Source organism: Spinacia oleracea, chromosome 5, assembly GCF_020520425.1.
Source record: "Spinacia oleracea cultivar Varoflay chromosome 5, BTI_SOV_V1, whole genome shotgun sequence".
NCBI lineage: Eukaryota > Viridiplantae > Streptophyta > Magnoliopsida > Caryophyllales > Amaranthaceae > Spinacia > Spinacia oleracea.
In genome coordinates, this window is record NC_079491.1 from 236,243 (window position 1) to 259,022 (window position 22,780).

General features: G+C 38.5%; 3 protein-coding genes across 4 annotated transcripts; 2 read left to right on the forward strand and 1 right to left on the reverse strand.

The window, feature by feature from the left end:
- The first annotated feature begins 1,386 nt into the window (after window positions 1–1,386).
- On the forward strand, window positions 1,387–8,746 carry LOC110775673 (uncharacterized). Of its 2 annotated transcripts, XM_056828601.1 has the most exons (9): window positions 1,387–1,530; window positions 1,635–1,882; window positions 2,538–2,602; window positions 7,470–7,559; window positions 7,784–7,849; window positions 7,933–8,024; window positions 8,125–8,172; window positions 8,250–8,357; window positions 8,460–8,746. In XM_056828601.1, exons 4-9 carry the CDS (start codon window positions 7,530–7,532, stop codon window positions 8,500–8,502), a joined length of 387 nt encoding a protein of 128 aa, XP_056684579.1. In that variant the 5' UTR covers window positions 1,387–1,530; window positions 1,635–1,882; window positions 2,538–2,602; window positions 7,470–7,529; the 3' UTR covers window positions 8,503–8,746. The 2 variants fall into 2 exon arrangements, with proteins under 2 accessions (XP_056684579.1, XP_056684580.1); XM_056828602.1 differs by having other exon boundaries at window positions 1,404–1,882.
- Window positions 8,747–10,107: 1,361 nt separating this feature from the next.
- Window positions 10,108–12,787, forward strand: LOC110776078 (uncharacterized). The gene is made up of 5 exons (XM_056829052.1): window positions 10,108–10,267; window positions 10,770–11,491; window positions 11,583–11,741; window positions 11,820–12,050; window positions 12,134–12,787. Exons 2-5 carry the CDS (start codon window positions 10,781–10,783, stop codon window positions 12,188–12,190), a joined length of 1,158 nt encoding a protein of 385 aa, XP_056685030.1. The 5' UTR covers window positions 10,108–10,267; window positions 10,770–10,780; the 3' UTR covers window positions 12,191–12,787.
- A 996-nt stretch (window positions 12,788–13,783) lies between these two features.
- On the reverse strand, window positions 13,784–22,725 carry LOC110775667 (meiosis-specific protein ASY3). The gene is made up of 11 exons (XM_056828203.1): window positions 22,561–22,725; window positions 20,024–21,617; window positions 19,785–19,923; window positions 18,292–18,432; window positions 18,107–18,182; window positions 17,834–17,983; window positions 17,565–17,714; window positions 17,421–17,479; window positions 16,396–16,530; window positions 14,764–14,855; window positions 13,784–14,166 (listed from the first exon to the last, which is right to left on the reverse strand). Exons 2-11 carry the CDS (start codon window positions 21,578–21,580, stop codon window positions 14,095–14,097), a joined length of 2,571 nt encoding a protein of 856 aa, XP_056684181.1. The 5' UTR covers window positions 21,581–21,617; window positions 22,561–22,725; the 3' UTR covers window positions 13,784–14,094.
- Window positions 22,726–22,780: the final 55 nt, after the last annotated feature.

Consider the following 22,780-nt stretch of genomic DNA (forward strand, 5'->3'; position numbering starts at 1 on the left):
ATATTTATGGGCTACAGTCTAGAAGGGACAAGAAAACTGTGGTAATTGGGGAAAAGAGAAAAGATTTTAATGCTGGGGGTAACCAAGAAAACTTTAAAAGGAATAGAAACGGAAATGGGAATGGAAATGGAAATTTCCAAGGAGGAAACAATCAGGGGCACCACAACAACTCGAACTCATCTGAGAGAGTGCATCATTGCAAGATGTGCAGTAACAATCACCCTGGTAAGAACTGCAAAGGAGAATTAGTGACCTGCAACTATTGTCAAAAAAGGGGACATAGGGAGTATGAGTGCTTCACTAAACACAGAAAGGAACAAAATAGTAATGGAGGTGGAAACCAAGTGAGGTTTAACCAGTCTGGAGGTCAAAATTCAAAGCCTGGAGGGGCACAAAACAATCAAGAGAACTATAATAAGCCTGCAAATGATAACAACAACCCGAATAAGGCTCCAGGAAAGTTGTACATGATGAATCAGAATGAGGATGAACGATCTGCCGATATAGATTCTGGTACTTTTTCTATTTACTCCGCGCAAGTTAAGCATTATTTAGTTCGTGGGTGACTTGTTCTTTTGTTTCGTCATCTGTTGTGAAAAGTCTAAAGTTAGTAGTTTTAATGAAATAGGAATTTTGAGAATAGAATTCGTCGAAAGAGAATTTTGGTTAGCTATTCCCTGAGGTGAGTTACGAGGGCGTAACTCGTTTTCTTTAAGGGGGGTAGAATGCGATAGAAATTCGCGCTTTTCACCTATTTTATGGCATTTTTATGCATTTGTATGCTTATTTTAGCAAATTTTACAAGTTTAGGCAAGACAAATAGACTCTCCGCATAAGAAAAGGTGTTCATGAGTAACACAAACAGCTTTGAGTTGGCAAAAGAGTGCACATAGGTGGCACAAGTACTTCTCTAGTAAGAATAAGTTAAAAGCTTTTGGGGAAAATGTGGGAAATTTCGTGTCAAGTTTCGGGACGAAACTTCTTTTAAGAGGGGTAGATTGTAATCCCCCGTAAATTTATAAATTTTATTAATATATTTTAACGTATATTATTTATATTTAAATAGAATTTATGAATTTTAAGTAATAAATATATAATTAACGTATATTTATTTTATTTTAAGTATGTTCTAAATATTTAACGATTTTTGAACTTTATTATATTTATATATCAAATGTATATTTAATTTTATTTAAATATATTCTAAATATTTTAACGGTTTGTGCAATCAAAAATAATGTTTGAATTTTAAGTTGAAAAGAATTCGAATTACGAAAATCGATTGAATTTAGAAAACGATCTCATTCGGTTTTAAATTCAAATCCTAAAACTAATATCCTAAGTCTAGCCCAAATGGGTAAAGCCCAATAGTATAAACCAATAAACCCATACTCCCTTCCTCTCATTCAACTTCACGTGAAAACTAAAACAAAGCAAAAACCTCCTTCTCTGTTCTTCCTCCTTCACGTTCGTTTGCTCCTCCTTGCGCAGCCACCACCTCACCACCGTCGGACGCCGCCTCCGTCGCTGGTAACCTCCTTCTTCTTCGTCGTCCTTCTCCTTCCTCTCCTTCTCTGTTTCTTCTTCATCCCCGTTTTTCTCCCCTCCTCAAGCTTCTGTTTTTCCTTGCACAGCCGCCGCGGCCCAGCTGCGACCACCAAGCCAACCGCACCGCACCACCTGCACCTTCGCCGTGGCCCTGCCCATTCGGCTTGCTCGTCCCTCCTTCCTCCTCCACGCAAGCACAGCATTCTCTTGTTTCGGTTTGTTTGCGGCAGCCACCACCACCGCACGCACCACCAGGCCTGACAACCTCCGCAAGCCGCCGCCTTGCCGCCGCCGTGATCTATCCGCCGACCAACCCTTCCCTCTTCTCTTTTTGGTTATTTCTTAAACCCTAAGTAACTAATTATTTTAATTTTGTTTATTAAATTAATTTATGTTTCTTGAATTAAATTTATGATTTTTATGATTAAGTTATGAAATTTCAGATTATATGTTGTTGAAACTAATTTAATTATTTTCAGATTTGTTAATTACGTTAAGTTAGGGTTTTAATGGAGTTTTAATAATTTAATTCATGTTTCTTGAATATAAATTATAAGCTTTTATGATTAAGTTAGATTTTCAGATTACATACTATGCTTAATTAATAATTTAATTTTCAGATTACATAATTGAATTGAAAAAAGAGTTTTTAATTATTAAAGTGTGAATTTTTAAGGTTTTTAATGATTAAATCATAATAGAATGACTATATATTATTAAAGCTATTATTTTTACGATTTTAAGAACGTTGATTATGTTTTGTGGACGTTTGAAATTATTCTATATTGCTGGAAATTTTAAAAGGGATGTTTTATTGGAGTTTAGAACGTTTTGGGATCATTAGTTTAATAGTTATTATGCTTGGAGATTATGTAATTAAGTTTCGATATTGGGGAATGTTCTAAATAGGTTTAGGATGTATTTAGAATACGTTAGTGTTGCTGTAAATTATTAGGAATTGATTTGGGTACGTTTCTTGATTGTTTTAGGCGGAGAATTCTCTCTAGGCGACTTTTGAAAGTGTTAAAGTGGCCTATCAGTTTGTTTACACAAGGTACGTACATACCTGTGTGCTTGGAATGAGTGTGATTTGTTGAAACCATATTGAAATGATTCATGAACTTCGTTATGTCGAAGTGATTAAGGAACTTGGTTATGTTGAAATTGTTGATGAACTAGGTTATGTTGAAAGTGCATGTTTAATATTGTTGGATGGACATGTTAAGCATATATATTTCGTTATGAGAATTATAGCATGTTGGTATGGATGATTGATGCGAACATGTTGGTTGGGAACATTAGATTATTATTTATATATATTGATTCAGATTGATTGTTTATTGTTCCCTTTTAGCTTTTCACTACTTTATAAGGGCCGAGGACCTTGTTTAGTAAGTTGAAACCTTATACCCATATAGAGGGGTTGATCAGTATTAAAGGAAAGGTTGAATTAATTGGAATAAGTCTTGTGTGACATCTCTGTGATCACTTGCTTAATTCAAAGATAAAAGAAGTTGTGTTTACTTGTTGAATATAATATTTATGTTTGATGAGTCATAACCAAGTATTAAAAGTTAAGTCATGTAAAGTGAACATGAGTAGCAATAGCTTTAGACTGTGCACGTCTAAAGTGTCGGACAATCAGGAGTTGGGGTCATGGGTCGCCTATGGCTTTTTCTGGGGCCGGATTGATCACCGGTTCTATTTTATTCAAAAGTCCCTCGATATCGCAGGTCATTGGGGTTTACGGAGTCGCGCCCGTACCTCGTCTTCCTTAGTGAAGAAGAAGTTTCTAGTAGACAACTCAGTCCATTGACTATTTCAATTAAAATAATGTTAATGATACAAAGGTCTAGTTCAGTCAAATATAGTCTTCAAGTCAACATATCTTGATTATCCTTGCTTATGTTTTATTTAGTACCATGTTAGGATTGTTCGTTTAATAGAATCATGTTAGGATTATTATCGATTTAGTATGTAGTACTCAGCTTTGCTGATTACGTGCTTTTGCTTGTGCATGTTGATCATGGCTATGCCTTATTGATCCTGTGATGACCCAATCTTTGGTGAGCAGTCTCTAAGGATCAATAAGCATTGTCCATCTGCAGGTTTGAAGATGTTGCATCATTGGGATCGGGAATAGAGAGCTTGTATTTAGTTTTGATTTGCTAAGTTGACTTGGGTTTGTTAATTGGGACTTTAAACTTGTCGTACTATTTATATTTCCTTATTTTTTGTTGGATGATTTTTGGGACTAAACCTGTAATCGATTATTTATAAACCTACAGTTAGTTTTATGTTTTCCGCTGCAAAATTCTGAATAAGCCGTTACGTTTTCACACGGGCGATAATGCCTTGATAATTCTCTACGTTTTATATTAAAAGATTATTTTAGAAAAGAGAGAATTGTCGGGGTGTTACATGGTGGTAGCCTGAAAAGGCATCCATGAAGCTGAGCAGTGCATGGCCGCTGGTGGAGTCAACCAATTGATCTATCCTTGGCAGGGGATAGCAGTCTTTGGGGCAGGCTCGGTTCAGATCTGTGAAATCCACGCACATTCGCCAGGAGCCGTTCGCTTTTTTGACCATCACCACGTTGGCCAGCCATTTCGGATACATGCATGGTTCGATGAATCCGGCCTCCTGCAACTTTTTCACCTCCTCGGCGATGGCTTTGTTTTTCTCCGAGGAGTAGTTCCTCTTTTTTTGCTTGATTGGCCGAGCTTCAGCGTTGACGTCCAGCTTGTGACAAATCAGCTTCGGATTTATCCCTGGCATATCTGCTGCTGACCATGCAAAGATGTCTTTGTGATCCCTGAGTAGTTGGATCAAATCGATTCGGAGCCCCGAGCTTAGGCCCTTGCCTATTCGGACGCTCCTATCTGAATTATCTTCGAGGAAGATATCCTCCATTTCTTGATCTGGTTCAGGAGATAGGGTTTCGGGGCGGGCATCAACTTCTGCGGGAGATAGGCTGCTCGTGCTTGCTCTTCTCCTTTTTGCCTCGCTTTCCTCTCCTGTAGCTCCTTTTTCTTCCTCGGGGCCGTCCCCTAGCTTGGGTTTTCGGACAGCAGTGTGGCAGGTTCTTCTTGCGACCTCTTGATCGCCTCTAATCCGCTCGGCGAACCCTGCGTCCGAAACGTATATCATCAGCTGATGGTATGTGGAGGGGACTGCTTGCATCTTGTGGATCATGGTTCTTCCCATGATTACGTTGTATACGGAATCGCAATCCATCACCAAAAATTCGTCCCGAAGGGTTTTTGCTGCTTGGCCTTCACCCACCGTGACTGGCAGGGTGATTTTTCCTCGGGGGATAGTTGCGGATCCGTTGAATCCGATCAGAGGATAACTGACTTTCGTCAGTGCTTCCTCTGATTCTTCGAGGATCAGCTGTTCGAAGCAGTTTCTGAAGATGATATTGACGGCACTTCCTCCGTCGACTAATACCCGATGTACGTTGTGGTTATTGAGGTCCATGGAAATGACTAGAGGATCGTCATGTTTGTACTGGACTCCGAAACAATCATCAGCAGTGAAGGTCATGTTCGGGGGGTGTGGATGGTTGTCTCCCACCGCGCTGAAGTTGACCCGATGGGAGAGGGCTCTTAGGTGTTTCTTGCTGGCCTGGCCAGACTTCTGCCCCCCGAACACCACCAGGATGTCGTTTTTCTTGTGTCCTGTTGCTTCGTAGACCCTCTTCTGGGGTTGCTCATGTTGTTTGCCACTGGCGGCCTTTTCTTTTTCCTCCCTTCGGTCTAACAAGTACTGTTTCAGGTAGCCTCGGCGAACGAGGTCCTCAATGTTGTCTTTCAGCGAGTTGCATTCTTCGGTGTGGTGGCCGAAGTCATCATGAAACTCGCACCACTTGTTCTTGTTTCTCCGAGCTGGGTTGGACTTGAGCTTCCCCGGTAGTTTCCACTTTTCATCATTTCTGTTGAGGCTAAAGATCTCTTTTCGGGGCAGAGCTAGTGGAGTGTAGTTAGTGTATTTGGGTTGAAGTTCACCCCTTCTCCCGTCTTTCTTCGGGCTCATCTCTCTAGCTCCTACTTTCTCCTTCCTTTCCTTGAGCCGCCCTCGGGCTTGCTCTGGGTATTCTTTGTGTCTCTCGGATCCGACGATCTTTTCAATCTTGCAGCGGCCTTGTTGAACTCTTCGGTTCTGATGAACGCATCAGCCATTTGGAGCACGTCAGCTATTCTGGAGGGGTTCTTCATTGAGAGTTCGTCACGGAACTTCCCTTCCTGGAGCGCGTGCTTCAAGGCGAAGATGGCCACGTCTGGCTGCAAGTTTGGTATGTTTGTTGATTCCTTCATGAATCTGGCCATGAATTCTCTTAGACTTTCGTCTCTTTCTTGTTGGATTGAGGTCAGTTCCGCTGTGGTTCGCTCGGGGCGATTGTTGCTCACGAACTGTGTGCAGAATCTCTTTTTCAGCTTTTTCCAGCTCTTGATCGATCCCTTCGGCAGCGATCTAAACCACTCTCCCGCCACTCCGGTTAGCGTGGTTGGGAAATATTTACACCAACATGCTTCGGAGTAGGGACTCAAGAACATTTGCTGTTCGTAGGAGATGACATGATCCCTCGGATCTGTGATTCCGCTGTAGGTTAGGTGTGCTGGCAGTCTTACCTTCGGTATTTCTTCCATGATCAGCTCGTCCGAGAAAGGGGATGACGTGGGAGTCATGATTCTTTTCCCGAGTCTAGCCCTGATGCCTTCGTTTGCCGAGGTTCTGTGATTAGAACGTTCGGGCGTATGATGGGGGCTAGGGGTTCGATCATGCCTCCTGTCTCTTCTTCTTTCTCGGCTACTAACCTCGGGTCGTTCGCCAGATCTGCTTGGTTCGCCTACCCCGAGCCTCGTATGGATCGAAGGTCTTAACCTCGAGTGGACCGAGGGCCTCAACCTGCTGAGCACCGAGCTTCGGACCCGAGTGTCACGAGTAGTCGATTCGCTTTGGAGAGCTGTTGGAGTAGGCGACGGTTTTGCAAACCAATCTGGTTGTTGTTGTGCCCTTTTTTGGGTGTCCCACGTGCTTTCCATCCATCTCGACGTCAGGTGTGTTCCTGTCAAGGGGAGGAGCTCTCTTTCGGGTCTGGACACTTCTACACTGGGCTGTTCGTTCAGCCTTCGCCTGGTCCTCCTCTCCTCTCTGCGGTCTTTAGCCAATCCTTGCTGCTTCTCATTGAAGAGGAAGTTTTGCATGATGGTCATGGCCGCAGTGAGCTCTTCCCTAGTTGGAATCGGAGGTCCTGCGTTTGTGGCGGTCGTAGCTCTGCTTGGTTGTGACCTCGCCATCGATCGAGGGTGCTCCTCTTGGTCAGATTCTGAATCTGACCGCACCATCATATCGTCATCATTGTTGTTAGTAACATCATTAACCATTTTCGCGGAAAGAGGTGGTTGATGTCTTTCAAAGGCTTTGAAGTGTTCTTCCCCACAGACGGCGCCAAATTGTTCCGGTGTTGTAAAGATGGAAACAATGGGCTTCGTATGAAGGTCCTTTCGTATGTGTTGAAGATCTTGCTTGTTTGAATGAGTGGAGTCCGAATTCACCTGCACAAGAGCAAAGTTACTAGCCTCGGGGGTGTTTCCGAGGAAAGCCCCTCCTATGCCTAAGTAAGAACGATGCTCGGATTCTAGAGAGAAGTTCTCTAGAAGAGTAGTCTTAAGGCGATAAATTGGGCGTACCTTGAGGTGTGAGCATTGGCGGCCTATTTATAGTGTTTGCATAATAAATGCCCATAGGTCATTTATTGCTTTTGGGCCTTGGGCCTTGATGGATGGCTGACTAGCCATTGGTAGGTTTGATGCTGTTTGTTTAGAGCCATTGGGCTTTGGACTTAGTGGCCCAATTGAGAATCAATTGGGAGCCCAAACACTAGACATAACTAATTGAGTTCTTGATCCTTGTATCAGACTTCTGCAGGAGCTTCTGTGCTTACAGACTTGGTATTTTGGTGTGTATTGGTGCCAACAATGGCTGGAAAACAGTTTGAGCTCACCTTGGTCAGTGCTTTATTACAGTTAAGCTATTGTAGGTGTAGAACGTTGCAAAAACTTGCATTCTGTACTTTGACACAAACATCTAACATACAACCATAAGTTTCATGAAATCCAATATCAGCAATGTTGCGTTTCTACATGGTTCTGAAAATTAGAGATTAGTCTAGAGTGCGCTTTCGCTTATAATGGTGACTGCTAACAACATCTAATATTCCTGCAGTTGATACTTGATAGGATTCATTCACTCACTGAATGCAGTCTTCCTGGTCATTGATTCCCTTCTTAATGCCATTGTAAGTTAAAAAATCTCCCTAATATTGGTGTTCATGCCTGCTTATATATATAGATTAGCTGATGTTTTTACTGTATCTTTCAGCCGTTTAAATGGTTTGGGTTTCTCTACTTTATACTTTGGAGCACCGCATACACCACATTCCAGTGGATTATTCATGCCTGTGGTGTCACATGGTAATCTCATTTTTCGTAAATAATCACCATCATCATCATCTTTCTCAATTCACACTTTCACAGGTTATTTAATTAACAGCAGAGTTTGAGTTTGATGCAGGTGGCCTTATCCCTTTCTAGACCTCTCAACCCCGTGGGCACCTCTATGGTAAATCAAGCAGATTCTCTTCTCTAATAACTTACTGTTTTGGACATTCCCTGATAAAAGATTATACATGACTGCAGGTATTTCGCATTGGCTGTTGTCCATGTTCCTTGTTATGCAGTATACATAATGCTGGTGAAAGGAAAAGACTCGATTTTTTCTAAGCTGTTCCCTAGAGCATTTGTGAGGTCATATTAACTTGCCTAATTACGCGTAATATAAATCTTATTGCTAGTAAACGAGATATAAAATTCTCTATCAAGTTTTCATAAACAAATGTTGTGTTACAGATCAGATCAACGGCTGATATCACAGCACCAGAAAGCAGCCTGAGTCCTGAGGCAGTATGAAACAGGAGAATAACTGAATTCGGATGTTGCCAACATTTCATCAAACGTCCGACTTACCTAACTGCAAGTTGTGTGGAAGCATTACAGTTTGTATTTACTAGTTTCTAGTCAACTGTGTTTAACTATATAATTATAAATCAACTTGATCTAAAATTTTCGTTATGGCACTTGTTCATATTGGCAATCAACACCTGAATTTTACTTGGGTGTACATAGAAATAAGGTAACCGGGGTGTGTGCAAGGAAATGGAAAGCATCTTTACTCTGAAGTCTGAACGAAACTATGATTTGAACATGAAATTATTTATAAAGAAAATGACATACTTATCAAGTATTGAGCACACAGCAAACCTTGATACTTGAAAAAACAACTTCAGACTACAATTATCAATTACTACAACTAATACATACCGATGTAAAGTACACTAGATTGGAAGATGATGAAGTTTGATTCATTAATTGTTGAACCTTGCAGGTATCTGGTTTTAGCTGTATGTCACATTTCTTGTTACGGAATGTATGCATTAATCGTGAAGCTCAAGGATTCGGTCTTCTCCAAATTGTTTCCACATTCTTACATTAGATCAGATTAGTTAAAAGTACTCAAAACTGTGATTAAATTGTTAAGGATTGGTTATGTCAAGATTCTCAAGAAATATGTACATGGGGTTCAATTACTCTATTATTAAGGATTCACAATGATCATCAGCTTTTTGGTCTCTATGATCAGTTTTTTGGTTTTAAATAATTTACGAGGAAAAATAAGTGAAAATCAAGTGAACAAAACGAACTCTTAATCAACTTTTTGCTATTCCTATACAATAACCAGAACCTCGGCATAACACAAATAACCTCTACTTCCATAAACTAGAGGTTGATAGAGAAAGATGAGACGTTCCTTCTTTTGAAAGGGAAATAATAACATGTGTCACACATGTAACGTGACAGAATTCCAGCGCATCCCTATTCTATAAGGGAGCTCATGAAGTTATTTTAGTAATTGACTTTTTGGTGTTCCTTATAGAATAGTCCATGATAACCTTGGTTAATTAACAATTTATTTAATTAATATCCCTACGATAATTACAAAGTTTAAATTACTATCGTATTAATTATTTAATGCAATAAAATAAGGAAAAAATGAGCGTTTAAGTTGAAAACCACTCACTTATAATTACATTTAATTGTTTAAAAATAATGACCTTGACCCGTATCCGGGAGTAAACTCGTCATGGATTTTAATCGATCGGGTAATTATCTGATCCAAATTTGACTATAATTCGAAATTACCTGCTACAAAATCGGCTTAAACCTGACTATATAAGAGCTGCACCTGAAATTGGACCCTTGCGAATATGACTCTACAAAAACCCCGCCACGGCATGACTCGACCAACACAAAACCAACTTGAACGTGGGTGATAAAGTGACTCGACACGACATGAACGGATCATGACCCAAGAGCCGGAATGACCTGAACTTGGACCCGACTCTAGTATCATGGGTCCTATTCCTTGTTATCCCCATTTATTTTATTTACCTTGGTTTAAGTTTAAAAACTAAACCCCCATGGCCCCATCATTTAGGAAAAAACACTAAACATATCAACTCTCTTTTAAGCCCCGTCTTAAAAATCGAACCCCTATCTTAGGAAGAAACCCTAAAACTATCAACTCTCTTCAAGCGATTGTTCAACTTGAAGAGCGATTGTTCAACTCTCTTCAGGCAGTTACTCGCTTCAAGCCTTCTGTAAGTCTTCTAGTCTAGGGTTGAAGTTTAAAATTCTGTTGTTCTTGTCACCTGCGTTTAATTGTACTGGAAGTTTCTTACTCTTAAGACTGTTACTCAAATTTAGGTACAAGAATTTGATACGAGTGTAGGTTCGAAATTCTGTGTGCAACCGAACTGAATGGGTGCTTATGTCTGTTTCATACTGATCTAATACTCGTATTTGCCTGTCTAGCTGCTGAATCATGCATACTGTTAGTCACTGGAGATTAGGGTGGAGATAGTGATGGTCATTTGTGTTATTTGTGTTATTTGTGTAAGAATGAGCCCTTGTACAAGCTTTACATATGGGGTACTTCATTTTTGTGGGAGTTGGTTACTTGGATTTTAGCCACTGGTTGTTTAGGTTTTATGTTATTTGACTTGTTTTGTGCCTTGTACAGGTATATTTGGTTTTGGAATGTACAAATAATGACTATGGTTTTTATTGTATTGTGATTGTTGGTTGCTATTATGTTTTCAGTGGGAAATAATATGGCGAACAAAAAGACTAAGTGTGTATGCAATGTTCAAATTTTCAAAGGAATTGGTTTAGAGGAAAACATAAGTGTATTTGCATCGTCGAATTTCTATCCACTTTTGGCTGCTTCAGTGGATTTAATGAAAGCTGGACAAAAATTGAGAGAAATTTCAAATACACTCGTTTTGCATTTATGCAAAAACTACTTCGAGGAGGAAAACAAATTTTATATAAATGATAGAACTTCCATATCTTTTTGTGCCCGCGAAGTATCTGAGGTTCTAGGTGGTATTACGTGCACTGGAGCAGTTGTAAGTGAGGTAAAAGATAATAAGTTTCCTGAATATGTCGAGAATCTTAAAAAACTATACTCCACAGAGGTAATCGGAAAAGAGAAAACAAGTAATGAGGATCGAACAACAACAAACTTTGGGAAGACAAAAAGAGAACTAAGCAACAAGTCTTTGAAGAATATTTTGAGGTCTATGGTGTTGGATACTGAGGAAAAGAAGATTCAATACAAGACTTTACTTCTTTGTTACGTGGTTGATAAGCTGTTGATGCCCTCAAGTGACACATCTTTTGTGAGGAGTTCCATCTTTGGGTTGGTTCAAGATTTGGAAAAATTCGAAAACACAAATTGGGCTCAAACCGCCTTGAATGCCATTTGTGAAGCAGCAGTAAAAGCAAAATTGACCTACAGTGGTCCCGGTCCAGTTTTGGAGGTTTCTCTCTAATCGTTTTTCCTAATATCATTTTTTCATGGTGTTCGTTCTAACTATGTTTCTTCTGTTTCTTCTAACTGTGTTGTGCTAGGCAATGCTGTATGAAAGAGTAGAAAAATTGCGACCGAAATTGGTTAAAACGGGCAGTAGAAAGGAGGCTAAAGACCTTCCTGCAGTCCTTAGGTACAAAGGGGCAAGGTTTACAGATACGAGTTTGGTTGAAAAGTTTGAATCTTTGACTCAAACTGATGTAAGTAACTTCTTCCTCACAACCCTTGAATCTTTCCTAATCTTACCAATCTTAGTAGTGATTTTTTCTATTGTTTAGGTTAAAATTTGCCCACATTGTGAACGTATGTCGGGAGATGATGAACGTAATTCTGTGGGTGTTGATCTTGCTCATGCTCAATTTACTCCTTTTTTCTGCCAAGAGATGACTGCGGATACTCTTCTTAGCCTCTTGATTGAAGACGCAAAGAACACGTCTGAAGAGTTGCGAGTGTATATGGAATCACTTGATAAGGAAGAACTGTTGGAAAGTCTGAAGAAAAAACTGACGGTAAATATTACTTATTCTCTTTTTATGTGATAATATGAATTGAAATGTTATGTGACCTCTCACTTAATTTGTTGAAACAACAGGGCAACCAATTTTCATCTAATTGGGAATTGTTTCAATCCATTTATTGTGATTTGTGAAACCGGAGTTAATCTGCAGCCGTCGTCATCTCGGCCAACCAAAGATTTTATTGACATCGAAGAAGATTTCAGTCGATGTCAGTCACATCAGTCACCAGATGAAGATGGTCCCTTGCTTGACATGGCGAAGAATGATGGTGAAAAACAAAAGCTTAAAAAAGCTCTTTCACAAAGGTCTCGTAAAACAGCCCAAGAAGTAGAAAAAACAGCCAAAGAAGGAGAACAATGTGTGTATTCGCAAAGGGAAAGGAAAAAAGTTATACGTTATACTCCTTAGGGCTCCTGATTCCTTGTCTTTGGTGCTGCAAGTCTGTGTCTGTCAGTCGGTTTTCAGGTTGGGTTTGGGTTGATGCTTGGGTCTGCAGTGACAAGTGCTGCAAGTCTGTGTCTGTTTGTCGGTTTTCAGGCTGGGTTTGGGTGGATGCTTGGGTCTGCAGTGCGTTGGGAGTGCTTCAGTACTGCTTGTGTGGTGGGGTTGTTATTGATGCGTTGAGCAGATTCCTTAGCACTAGTTTGAGAAGCCTGCTATGTTTGTAATTACATTATTGGGTTCGATTGTTTGTTAATATATGAATGTCTGACTAATTTGCCTGATAATTCTTCCCTGTGCTTTCAGATATTAGAGTACTAAAATCAATCAAAACAGATAAAACCATATTGAAGCTCTTAAATTAGTTTTTAATTTTGTTTATTAAAAGCATGGTCACATAAAGATTTTTTATTTATTTTTGTTAGTAACGACTAACCATGAGGATGAGGAAGCTTGATTCTTTTGATTTTCTTTTCCTTTAAATATGATTTATATGAAATACGGAGTATACAACCTTATTTTCATAAAACAAAAATATTGAAAATGTATTGTACTTTGTATTAGACTTAACATTTTTAGATATATATAATTATATATGTAACGTACGTGATTTATATGAAATACAGAGTATACAACCTTATTTTCATAAAACAAAAATATTGAAAATGTATTGTACTTAGTATTAGACTTAACATTTTTCTCGACGTCACAATCACATTTTAGTCATTACTCATGTAATGTTTGTATTGAAACTTTGTTTCTCTATAAAATGCAACTTATGAAATCTTCTTAAGTTTATTAAAACACATGCACAACACATATCGTACATGGGCTTTAAAAAATAGTCATTTAATTCCTCATTTTCAAAATGGGTATTTGCATCACATCAGTATGTAATAAAAATATCAAAGTTGTGTATAAAGTGAACATTTTAGCCAAGGAAGAAAAATCATACTCATCATGTGACAAAGATTTCTTTGTGAATAGTAAACCAACTTTGTTAATCCCAAAATTTGGCATAAAATAAAATATACATTTTACAATGTATTCCGAACTTCACATTTCTCATGAAATACACTATATTCAAATTAATATGTTATCATATGCTATGATTTTTCATTACATATTCACTAAAAGGGCGTAGATATGATTTTTCATTTTCTGCCCTTGATGTTTCATATCACCATGAGGGCATGATGGATGTAGAAGGCCGTGAAACATTGTTCCTCGAATACGTACTGTGTACATCACATGATTAAAAGATGCTCAATTAGCTTCACTGCTTCATCAAGGTGTGCCATGTACATAGAATATGTAACTCGGCCACTCGGGTGTATAACAAATTAACAAGTAGACTAGCACTCTCTATATAGAATGCTCACACGATTTCTTATATACAGCCTTAGCTAAGGATTCAATTGGTAATAGGGATTAGGGACTATAGTTAGCATTAAAAGTTAAAACCTCCTCTTAATTACAAAACTATCTCCACGCTAATTCCCACGGGTAATCCAAGCTACAAGAGAACCCAGAATTTTAAAAAAAAAATTAAAAAAAATCCAGCTGCCTAATGCAAGGCATTTCAATTCGCTGGTCAGCCGGAAATTCCATGTTTTAAACATCCGGTAATGGCGGCTTTCAACTGTTGCATCTTTTGTTTTCCCTTCTGCAATATTACAATACAGATTCATGTTAGGGAGCCAAGGAAGAGAGTGTTCTATTCGTTGAAAAGGTATACACAAATGCAGGAGTTTATGTTAGTCAGCAGCAATATAGCTATCTCCTTGGGTACCCCCTCGAAAGGAGGCCCTCCTAATTGTGTATTTACCTTATCTCTAAAAAAAATTAAAAAAAAATAAAAGAGACATCAACCTCCATACTATGACGACTGCAACCGAAAGTTTCATCTGCTACAAATGCAGAAGCAACAAACGGCAAATGCTATGACATGTGACTCAGGGTAACTAGATAATTACGAGTGTGCGTTTATCACATTCAACAGAACTCTTTCAAAAAGACAACATTTAAGATAAGACCCAGAAACGGATAAAAAAGTTCAAAATTGAAGACGGTAGCTTAAGTTTAGAGCTGAAAATCCGAATCTCATGAATCCAACCCACTGTTCTTGATTCTTGAACTCCCAACCTCACATTTCAGACTGATGAACAAGCAGAACCATTTATATGAATGTTGTGATGTAGACATCTTGTTGAGAATGTATCAGTACTCATATAAGCTGTAAAAATTGGCCCAGTAAACTTACCTTGTGGACAAATATCATCTGTCTTTGTGCATCAATGAGATGGGTCTCCACAGCTGCTTCCGTTTGCAAGAGAAGCATACTATGTAACACCTCTGACCAGAATAAGAATTTCAAGCATCAGAAAATAGCAGATTATCTAATTTAGAGTGTAATCCTTAATGCAATTATTATTCTCATATGCGTAGTATAAAATGAAGAGAGCAGTGGAAACCCAAAACAAATTTGTTCATATCAAGGATTATTTACCTATGACCACTGCACAACAAAGCCTAATTGTGAACGTCAAAATTCCAATAAATTTATCCACTGCATACAAAACTATTACGAAATACACAACTGCTAATAGCAATTAGAGTTGGCTGTTGATTAACCAGAAGGATGCAATGAGCAACACTAAATAAACTAATGAAAATCAGTAGTGTTTTATTTATTTTTTGTGGCTGGAATATCAAAATTTCTTTATGTTCAACTTGTGACTATACTATCCATTTTAATAGGCTTGCAAGTTGCAACAATTTCTAGTAGTCTTGTTGCCAGTATGCTAATACACCAGCATTACATATCAATGAAAAAAAAATCAGACTCCTACTTGTACATCACCAATATAATCAAAAAAATTACAAATATCAACTACATATTCAAATAACAAGGCATCATCCTGGAGAGATTCAAGGCCCCTGTTATATTTTAGCAACTCTTTTATTCTTGGGAAGAAATATTTGCAGGAGTGAAGCATGAAGGTGGTTTCATAATGTTTGTGAAGAAAGGATGATTGACAGATTAATGAGACCTTTAAAAACAGAACACTGATTGGAAAGGATCTAAATGATAAGTAGGGGCATATAATCTGAGGATATTTGAGAGAATCCTAGAGGGAAAACAAAATTATGTGGTTTAGTTTGTCACTCAAAGAACCACCATAGCCACACTAGAACATTTATCAACAGACACACATAGATCTTTGTTATGTATTATTTAGAGCGCACCAAAGAAAAACACCACACATCATTTCAAGTGAACCTGTAGCTTAATTACCAAGGGCAAGCAGCTTATGCATGTACTGTGCCCACTTGCAAACACATTTGCAGCTGTCCGCATGTAAACACACATGGTCAAGAATGAGTGTAATCTTGTGGGCTAGTCGCCCCACTCCATGTGTAAATGTAAGCAACACCAAGCAAAGAGAGATACTGAAATTCTCCAATCAGAGAGAGTCCCTGTGCACAACTTGTTGTATGTTTATATATATGCCAATAAATGCCTCTCAATAGGTCAGCGTATCAGGGATAGCCAGCACACCTTAACCTCCCCAAGTCAGCACCTATAATTAGAAACCGCAAATGGTGGTGCTGTGGTAGTGCATAATCCAACTTTCAGGGTTACAACACATTTAAACAACGAAGGATTGTCAACACACACACACACACCCACCCACACACACACAAAGGAATCTATATATTTTTCTGTATTTAGAAATAACTGACATATCCCACCAGGATTATATGTCAGAGTACCATAGCACGTGATCTTCAATTAAATTAGAAATAAATAGTCAAACAACTCTGAAGAGCAGCTCATTTTTGGAGGCTTTATGAAAACAAAATAAGAGCACTAAGATGAAGGTTGTCATACTTTGCCTTTTTACAGCCCCTCGTAGCTCAATATTCTGTGTTTCCAGCCTTTCCAAGGTACCTTTGCAGTCTTGAAGGTATTGACTGATCTCTTCCTTGAACTTCTCATGCATAACCTTTAAGTGTTCCTGTTGTTCTGTATTACAAACCACTAGTCAGACATACAAGGAGACTTGCTAGGATAGACCACCAGTAGTAGTAGTAGACTAATAGTAGTAGTAGACGTTGTAATAGTTAACCCAATAATTGAAGGCCGATATCATGATCTGGGAGGTTAATAGTTATGTTGCGCTCATAGTTTTTCGTAGAGCTAACTATTTAGGAGGCATCTTAAACAAAGCTAGGGAGGAGGAAAGCATTTGTTTAACGGGAAGTAGGACATAAAGACCATCCTCTTTTATGCAGAGCCTTATACAGGCATAATAATAGACTAAACGTAAAATAAAAAGGCATCATAACAAGAGGCAAGGAGCCCTACAGTATAATGCACAAGTGGGAGAGGGAAGGGATGATATATCCCACTCAGATGCCTCGACTAATTTGACAAGAGTTAACAAACTAACAATTCAAATCTAATTTCACTCCTTTGAGAAAGTTTGACCAACTAATATTCTAGAACATTTGCTAACAAAAAATAACTTTAGTACTTGGCTCTTCAAATTTCTCATAGCCACTGGCGTTGTCCAATCATATAACAAATAGCTGGGGTTCATGGTATGTGAAAAAAATAAAAAAAGATTATAAAGCTTATGTAACTATCTAATGAACTTCCCTAGACATGTCTTACAACAATACACTTAGTTGATAGTTAGAGATTGCTAAGCTCCAGTTACATCCACTTCACAACATTTTGCATGATTACAAAACACAAGTGCTATGTTCATTTACATTTGAGAAGTTAATCACCTAGGAAAAGGCTAAGCATAGAAAAACAGCACCACAGAATTAATTTGCAGTTCATCAAATTTGGTCTCAATTAGATAGCGACTCTGAAGTATGAACCAATTGAAATCTCATAACCATTACCTTCAAGCCTTGTCTCCAGATGTTTCCTTTTAGATGTCTTGAGGCTTGTTAGTTTCACTCTAAAACATAAACAGAAATCAAACTAAGGAAACGAAGCTAATGGTGAATCGATAGTCCACAGATTATTAGATTAAGTGTACTCACAAATCTGTCTGAATCTGAGACTCAACATTCTGCAGCTGTGAATGAATTTCTTCGGCAGCAGACACCAGTATTTCTGAGCATTTTTTGTTTGTCACTGACATCATTTTGGTTTTAACCTTTTCTAATTCCAAGCCTAACAATGAAACCACTCTGAAATACCACCAAGAAAAATTAGAATTAAAAAGATAGTTATAAATCAGGGTAGAAAAAAAAATCTTAAGCTAATGGTGAATCGATAGTCCACAGATTATTAGATTAAGTGTACTCACAAATCTGTCTGAATCTGAGACTCAACATTCTGCAGCTGTGAATGAATTTCTTCGGCAGCAGACACCAGTATTTCTGAGCATTTTTTGTTTGTCACTGACATCATTTTGGTTTTAACCTTTTCTAATTCCAAGCCTAACAATGAAACCACTCTGAAATACCACCAAGAAAAATTAGAATTAAAAAGATAGTTATAAATCAGGGTAGAAAAAAAAATCTTTTCAATTTTTTTTTTGTTTTTCCAAGACTCCAAGTTTGAGAATGAGAAGAATAACCTGGCCAATCCGTCGGTTCCGTCCTCTGGAATTTCATCCAAGCATTCCGTTAACACATCACCAGAATTGCCCCTTTCTGATAACTCAGAAGAAATTAACATATATAACCAAGTACAAAAGATCAATCCCACTTGAAGCAAAAGACCCTAGCATATAGAAGCACAATGAACATTACTGAGGTGTACCTTCTGGACTATGCAAAGTAGGACTGATATCAGTAGAGTCAACATCATGACTGCTATGTCGTTTACGTCGGACGACCACAGGTTTCCAAACAGGCCTACTTCCGTTCTCTGGAGATGTGTGAACAGCTACTTCTGGATAGGCTGCCCAAAAAAGTCCATATTTCATGAATGATAAACATAAAACAAAAATTTAAGGCATGCCAAATGTGACCTAAGAAAAAGTCTCGAACTCATACTCCCATTTAAACACTCACAACTATTAAACTTGATGACGCCTTGAGGAAATCGGGTTCTCCACAAAACCCTTTACAGATGAAGGGCCATGGTATAGACAGATTATTTAGCATTTCCAGACACTAGGCAATCATTCCATTTAGGATTGATGTCAGTCTCATTAGTAACAGATACAAGAAAAATTGCCAGACATAGAGCCTCACATAAAAGGGATGGAAAGATTCTCTCAACCCCCATTATTGCATGTGATCACTTGATCTAGCACAGGGCGTTATACTTTGGGCTCCCTCAACATCTTGGACCCTATTTGGATTTTGATGATAGAAAACTAGATTCCATGATAGAATTTCACTTTTCTGTTTTAGCACATAACGCATGGCATTGTGACAATATATCTGCCACTGCAGACCCTCTTTATCCAGAAACTTGCAATCAATAGTCTTCTAATGGCTAGTTTACAACAGCCTTTTCCCTCCCCATGTCTCCTACATTCATCCTGTCAACATGCTAATATGCTTGTGCTTGTATAAATGCTTTCCAAACAGAAATTCAATGCACACTTTTTAATTTTTTAATGACACGACTAACTAAATAGGTTTATATCTAAAACTGAACCTACTCATATGTGAGTATGTGACAAATATGTGACTGAAGCAACACGTCATATATCGTTATGTGTCAGGCACCACATTTTATTTTTGTAAATCACGGTTTTGCAAGGCATGTGTTAAAACAAAAGCATCTAAAAAAAAGGAGTGGTTTAAGAAAATCCAGCATGATACCATTTTGTTTCAAGGATAACATCCCTCCCCTACTTTTAGAATGGCGAATGTCTGAAGCAGTGATTTTGTAATAGCAATATATTAGTCAATTGTACATCTTTTAAAAAAAAGCTTATTCATGCCAAAGGGTACGGAATAAATGATTCATCAGGTTCAAGAATGCTGCATATGCCTGCATCAATTACAACAGAAGCAAATTTGACTTTATATTAAAAAAACGCTAATCATAACAGAAGAAAAACATGCCACCTGTTTAGACCAACAATTATACTCTGCATTTTATTAGATAAATCCCTTTTTCAGATTTCGTGGAAGTTCACAAAAACTCAAACTTGAAAATGGTGAATTTTTCTCAAGGATCCAGTTAAACCAGAAAATATCCAAATCTTTCAGATCACCAAGAACTGTTACTCCCTTTTTTTTCCTGCATCCTGGGTTGGCTTAATAAAAGAACGGGGAAGAAAAAAAGAGGACAACCTTTCTTAGCAGATGAAACCTCCTCAGTGCTATCAAACTCTCCTCTAATTGGAGGAAACAGCTCCTTTCCAGCACTCTTTTCTTCTGTAGATGACTCGGAGGTACTGGAATTGGTATCTTCGACATTAACCACATCATCCTGATTATTAAGCAGAAAAGGGCCTATCATAAGAACTAATTGATGCATGGATGAAGGAAAAATAAGATCATAAAAAGGATATTTGATTTTGTGTCCTCACAGAAGATGCAAAAGTATCCTTATCTGAATCTGTACTGCTTTTGAATGAACATTTAGCTTCAAGACGAATCTCTGCCTCTGCTTGAGCAGAACCACGGACATTATGCTTCTTATCATATGTGCGCAGAGGAGAATTCAGAACAGCTTTTAACATTTTATACCGTGGACAACTCAAATCGTCAACATGGGGCACTGGAGATTGACCACCAAAGGGTTCAAAAAACTGTGACTCTTTCTGTAGAGCTGGACTTTCTACATCAGGTAGCTGACTTTTCCCCCTGACTACAGGAGAGTGGTTAAATTTTATGTTCCACTGTGACTCTTTCAGTGGGGCTGGACTCTCTGCATCGGATTGCTGGCTTTTCTCCCTAACTACAGGAGAGTAGTTGAACTTTACGTTCCGCATTGCTGCCTCAGGTTCAGGATTCTCATCACGACAACCACGCTTAGAAAATGTCGCTACACCACCATACAGGAATTCCACAGCAGGTGGTTCCTTCTCACACCCACTTATCTCCGTCTGGATATTTCTCAAGTCTTTTACAGGAGATAACTTATCCCCTGGTTTGATTCCACAACTCCTTTTGGTATGATCATTTTTTTCAACAATTGAGAAGCCCTGAGTAACTGCACAAGGTTGTGAAGGTGCAGATTTTTCAGCGAAAGTGAAGACATCACTGCCAATGCGCTCCTCTTTATCAGTAGATAACGATTTGGGCTTAAAGTTCCTTGGTTGCATCTTAGCAGGAGGCCTCCTTCTGGCAAAAGAACGAGTCACTGGTCTCTTATTCGTCATGTCCACATTCTCAGAATCAGTTTCTATAGTATCGGAATTCTGCCGGGGCTTGAAATGGGCATCACCTTTAAGAGTTTGTTCTCTCATCATCTCATTAGCATTCGCTTCACTAGTCCTTGAATCACCTAATATCTTGTTACCTGAAGGAACAGTTCCTAATATCTCCCGCAGCTTCATCCTCAGAACTTCTTTGCTTCTGTTCTCCATTTCGTTTTGCTGCTCTGGCAACACCTCTTTGACTGGGAAGCACACTTGTTTTGGTGCACATGAAAATTTCTCGAGTGATTCATCCATAGAGGCCCTTTTGCTAACCTTCCCAGAAGCCCTGTCAGGTTCTGTCTTCTTGCCAACAACGGGTTCTAACAGTACTTGATTAGCAGAGGACTGCATCGAACGTGTTGGCTGCTTTCTATATAAACAACTTATAGCTGGCCTAGATGTTTGGTTTTCGATATGATCAGAATCTTTCATTATCAAGCTGGCAGCAGGCAAACCACTTGTAACCCTTACAGAACCCTCCTGAGCATCATTTTTACACATAGTCCCAATACTAGAGGCCTTCACTCCACTCTGTACATTGTGCTTTACCGTCAAATACTGTGCATCAGATGCTTCCTTCTGTGAATGCCTGATTGAAACACCAGCCTCTTTCATGGATCCACAACGAGGTTTGGCAACGGACTCAACGACCACCCCAATGGACATCTTCTGAGATTGGCTACATGGTTGATGATTGAATCCAGAACTCGGACAACAACTCATCTTCTTTTAAACAAATTGCTGATTCCAGACCCTAAACCTGAAATTGGAAAAACAGTTAAAGCTAAGAAAAAATTACAACTGCGTCTTTAAAGTACAACCATTAGCTAATCAGGCTCATCCCTGAGCCAGGCACCCGCCCTTGCCCAGGGAGAAAGGATAATATGATTTTCTAGTACAATTATGAAGTGGGGAAAGACTAATTGAACATTGAACAACACTAAACAAATCCAACAAAAAACCAACATAATGTATTTAACAATTTGATACATCATATAAGGCAAAATCTACCATCCCCACATGAGACCAAACACGTAATGGATCTTTAAATTCAAATAAAATCAATAGAAAGTTCCAAAAAAAACGACACAAAACAGATACGTGAATGAAGTACACGAGGAAAAAGAAGCTTAGTATATTCCTCTACAAGTCCCCAAATACAATTTCATGAAGAATTACCAAATTAGAGTATGAATAATGCAAACTACAATTCAAAAGAGTCCTATTAAAATCGAAATCAGCTTGTCATCCATGGCTCTTAAAATCTGATCACTAATACACCGGTTGAAACTAATTAGCAAGTATACTTTAATACTAAAATCAGAAAATATAAATAAAAACATGTAGAAACCAACACTCATAACCTACTTATACTTCAATGACGTAGTTTTCTAAATCTGAAAATAAGATCAACTAATGACAACAAATCTAACTTCTAAACTATAAATCTGATTAATTGCTTATCATAATTATACAAGTAAAAATCAGAAACCTATTTTATACTTAGGGTTTGATGTTAAACTAATCTAACATCATAATCAATCAAGGAAACAGAATGATAAATCTCTGCTACCACCACCGGAAAACAGACGACGGCGGAAGTAGCGGCAGAGCAACAGCAGCATAACAATTTTTTTGTGATCGAATCCTAACAAAAATAGAAATGCGAAAGAGAAGGAAGAAGAGGAGAGGGAGGCGTCTACCTGGTGAGAGGTGGCTGGAGACGCCGTCTATTTTCCGGCGAGGTGGAGCAGCGAGAGAGGGAGGCAGAGAGAGAGAGTACTCTGTATTTTCGTAATTCTTATGGGCGTATATTCAAAAGCTGGATAAATTTTAATTAAAAATGAGTGGCACTTTGATGAGGAAGTCGAGGCGGGAGAAAACCAGGGAAGTCATAAAAAAGTTTTCCCTTATTACACAGTA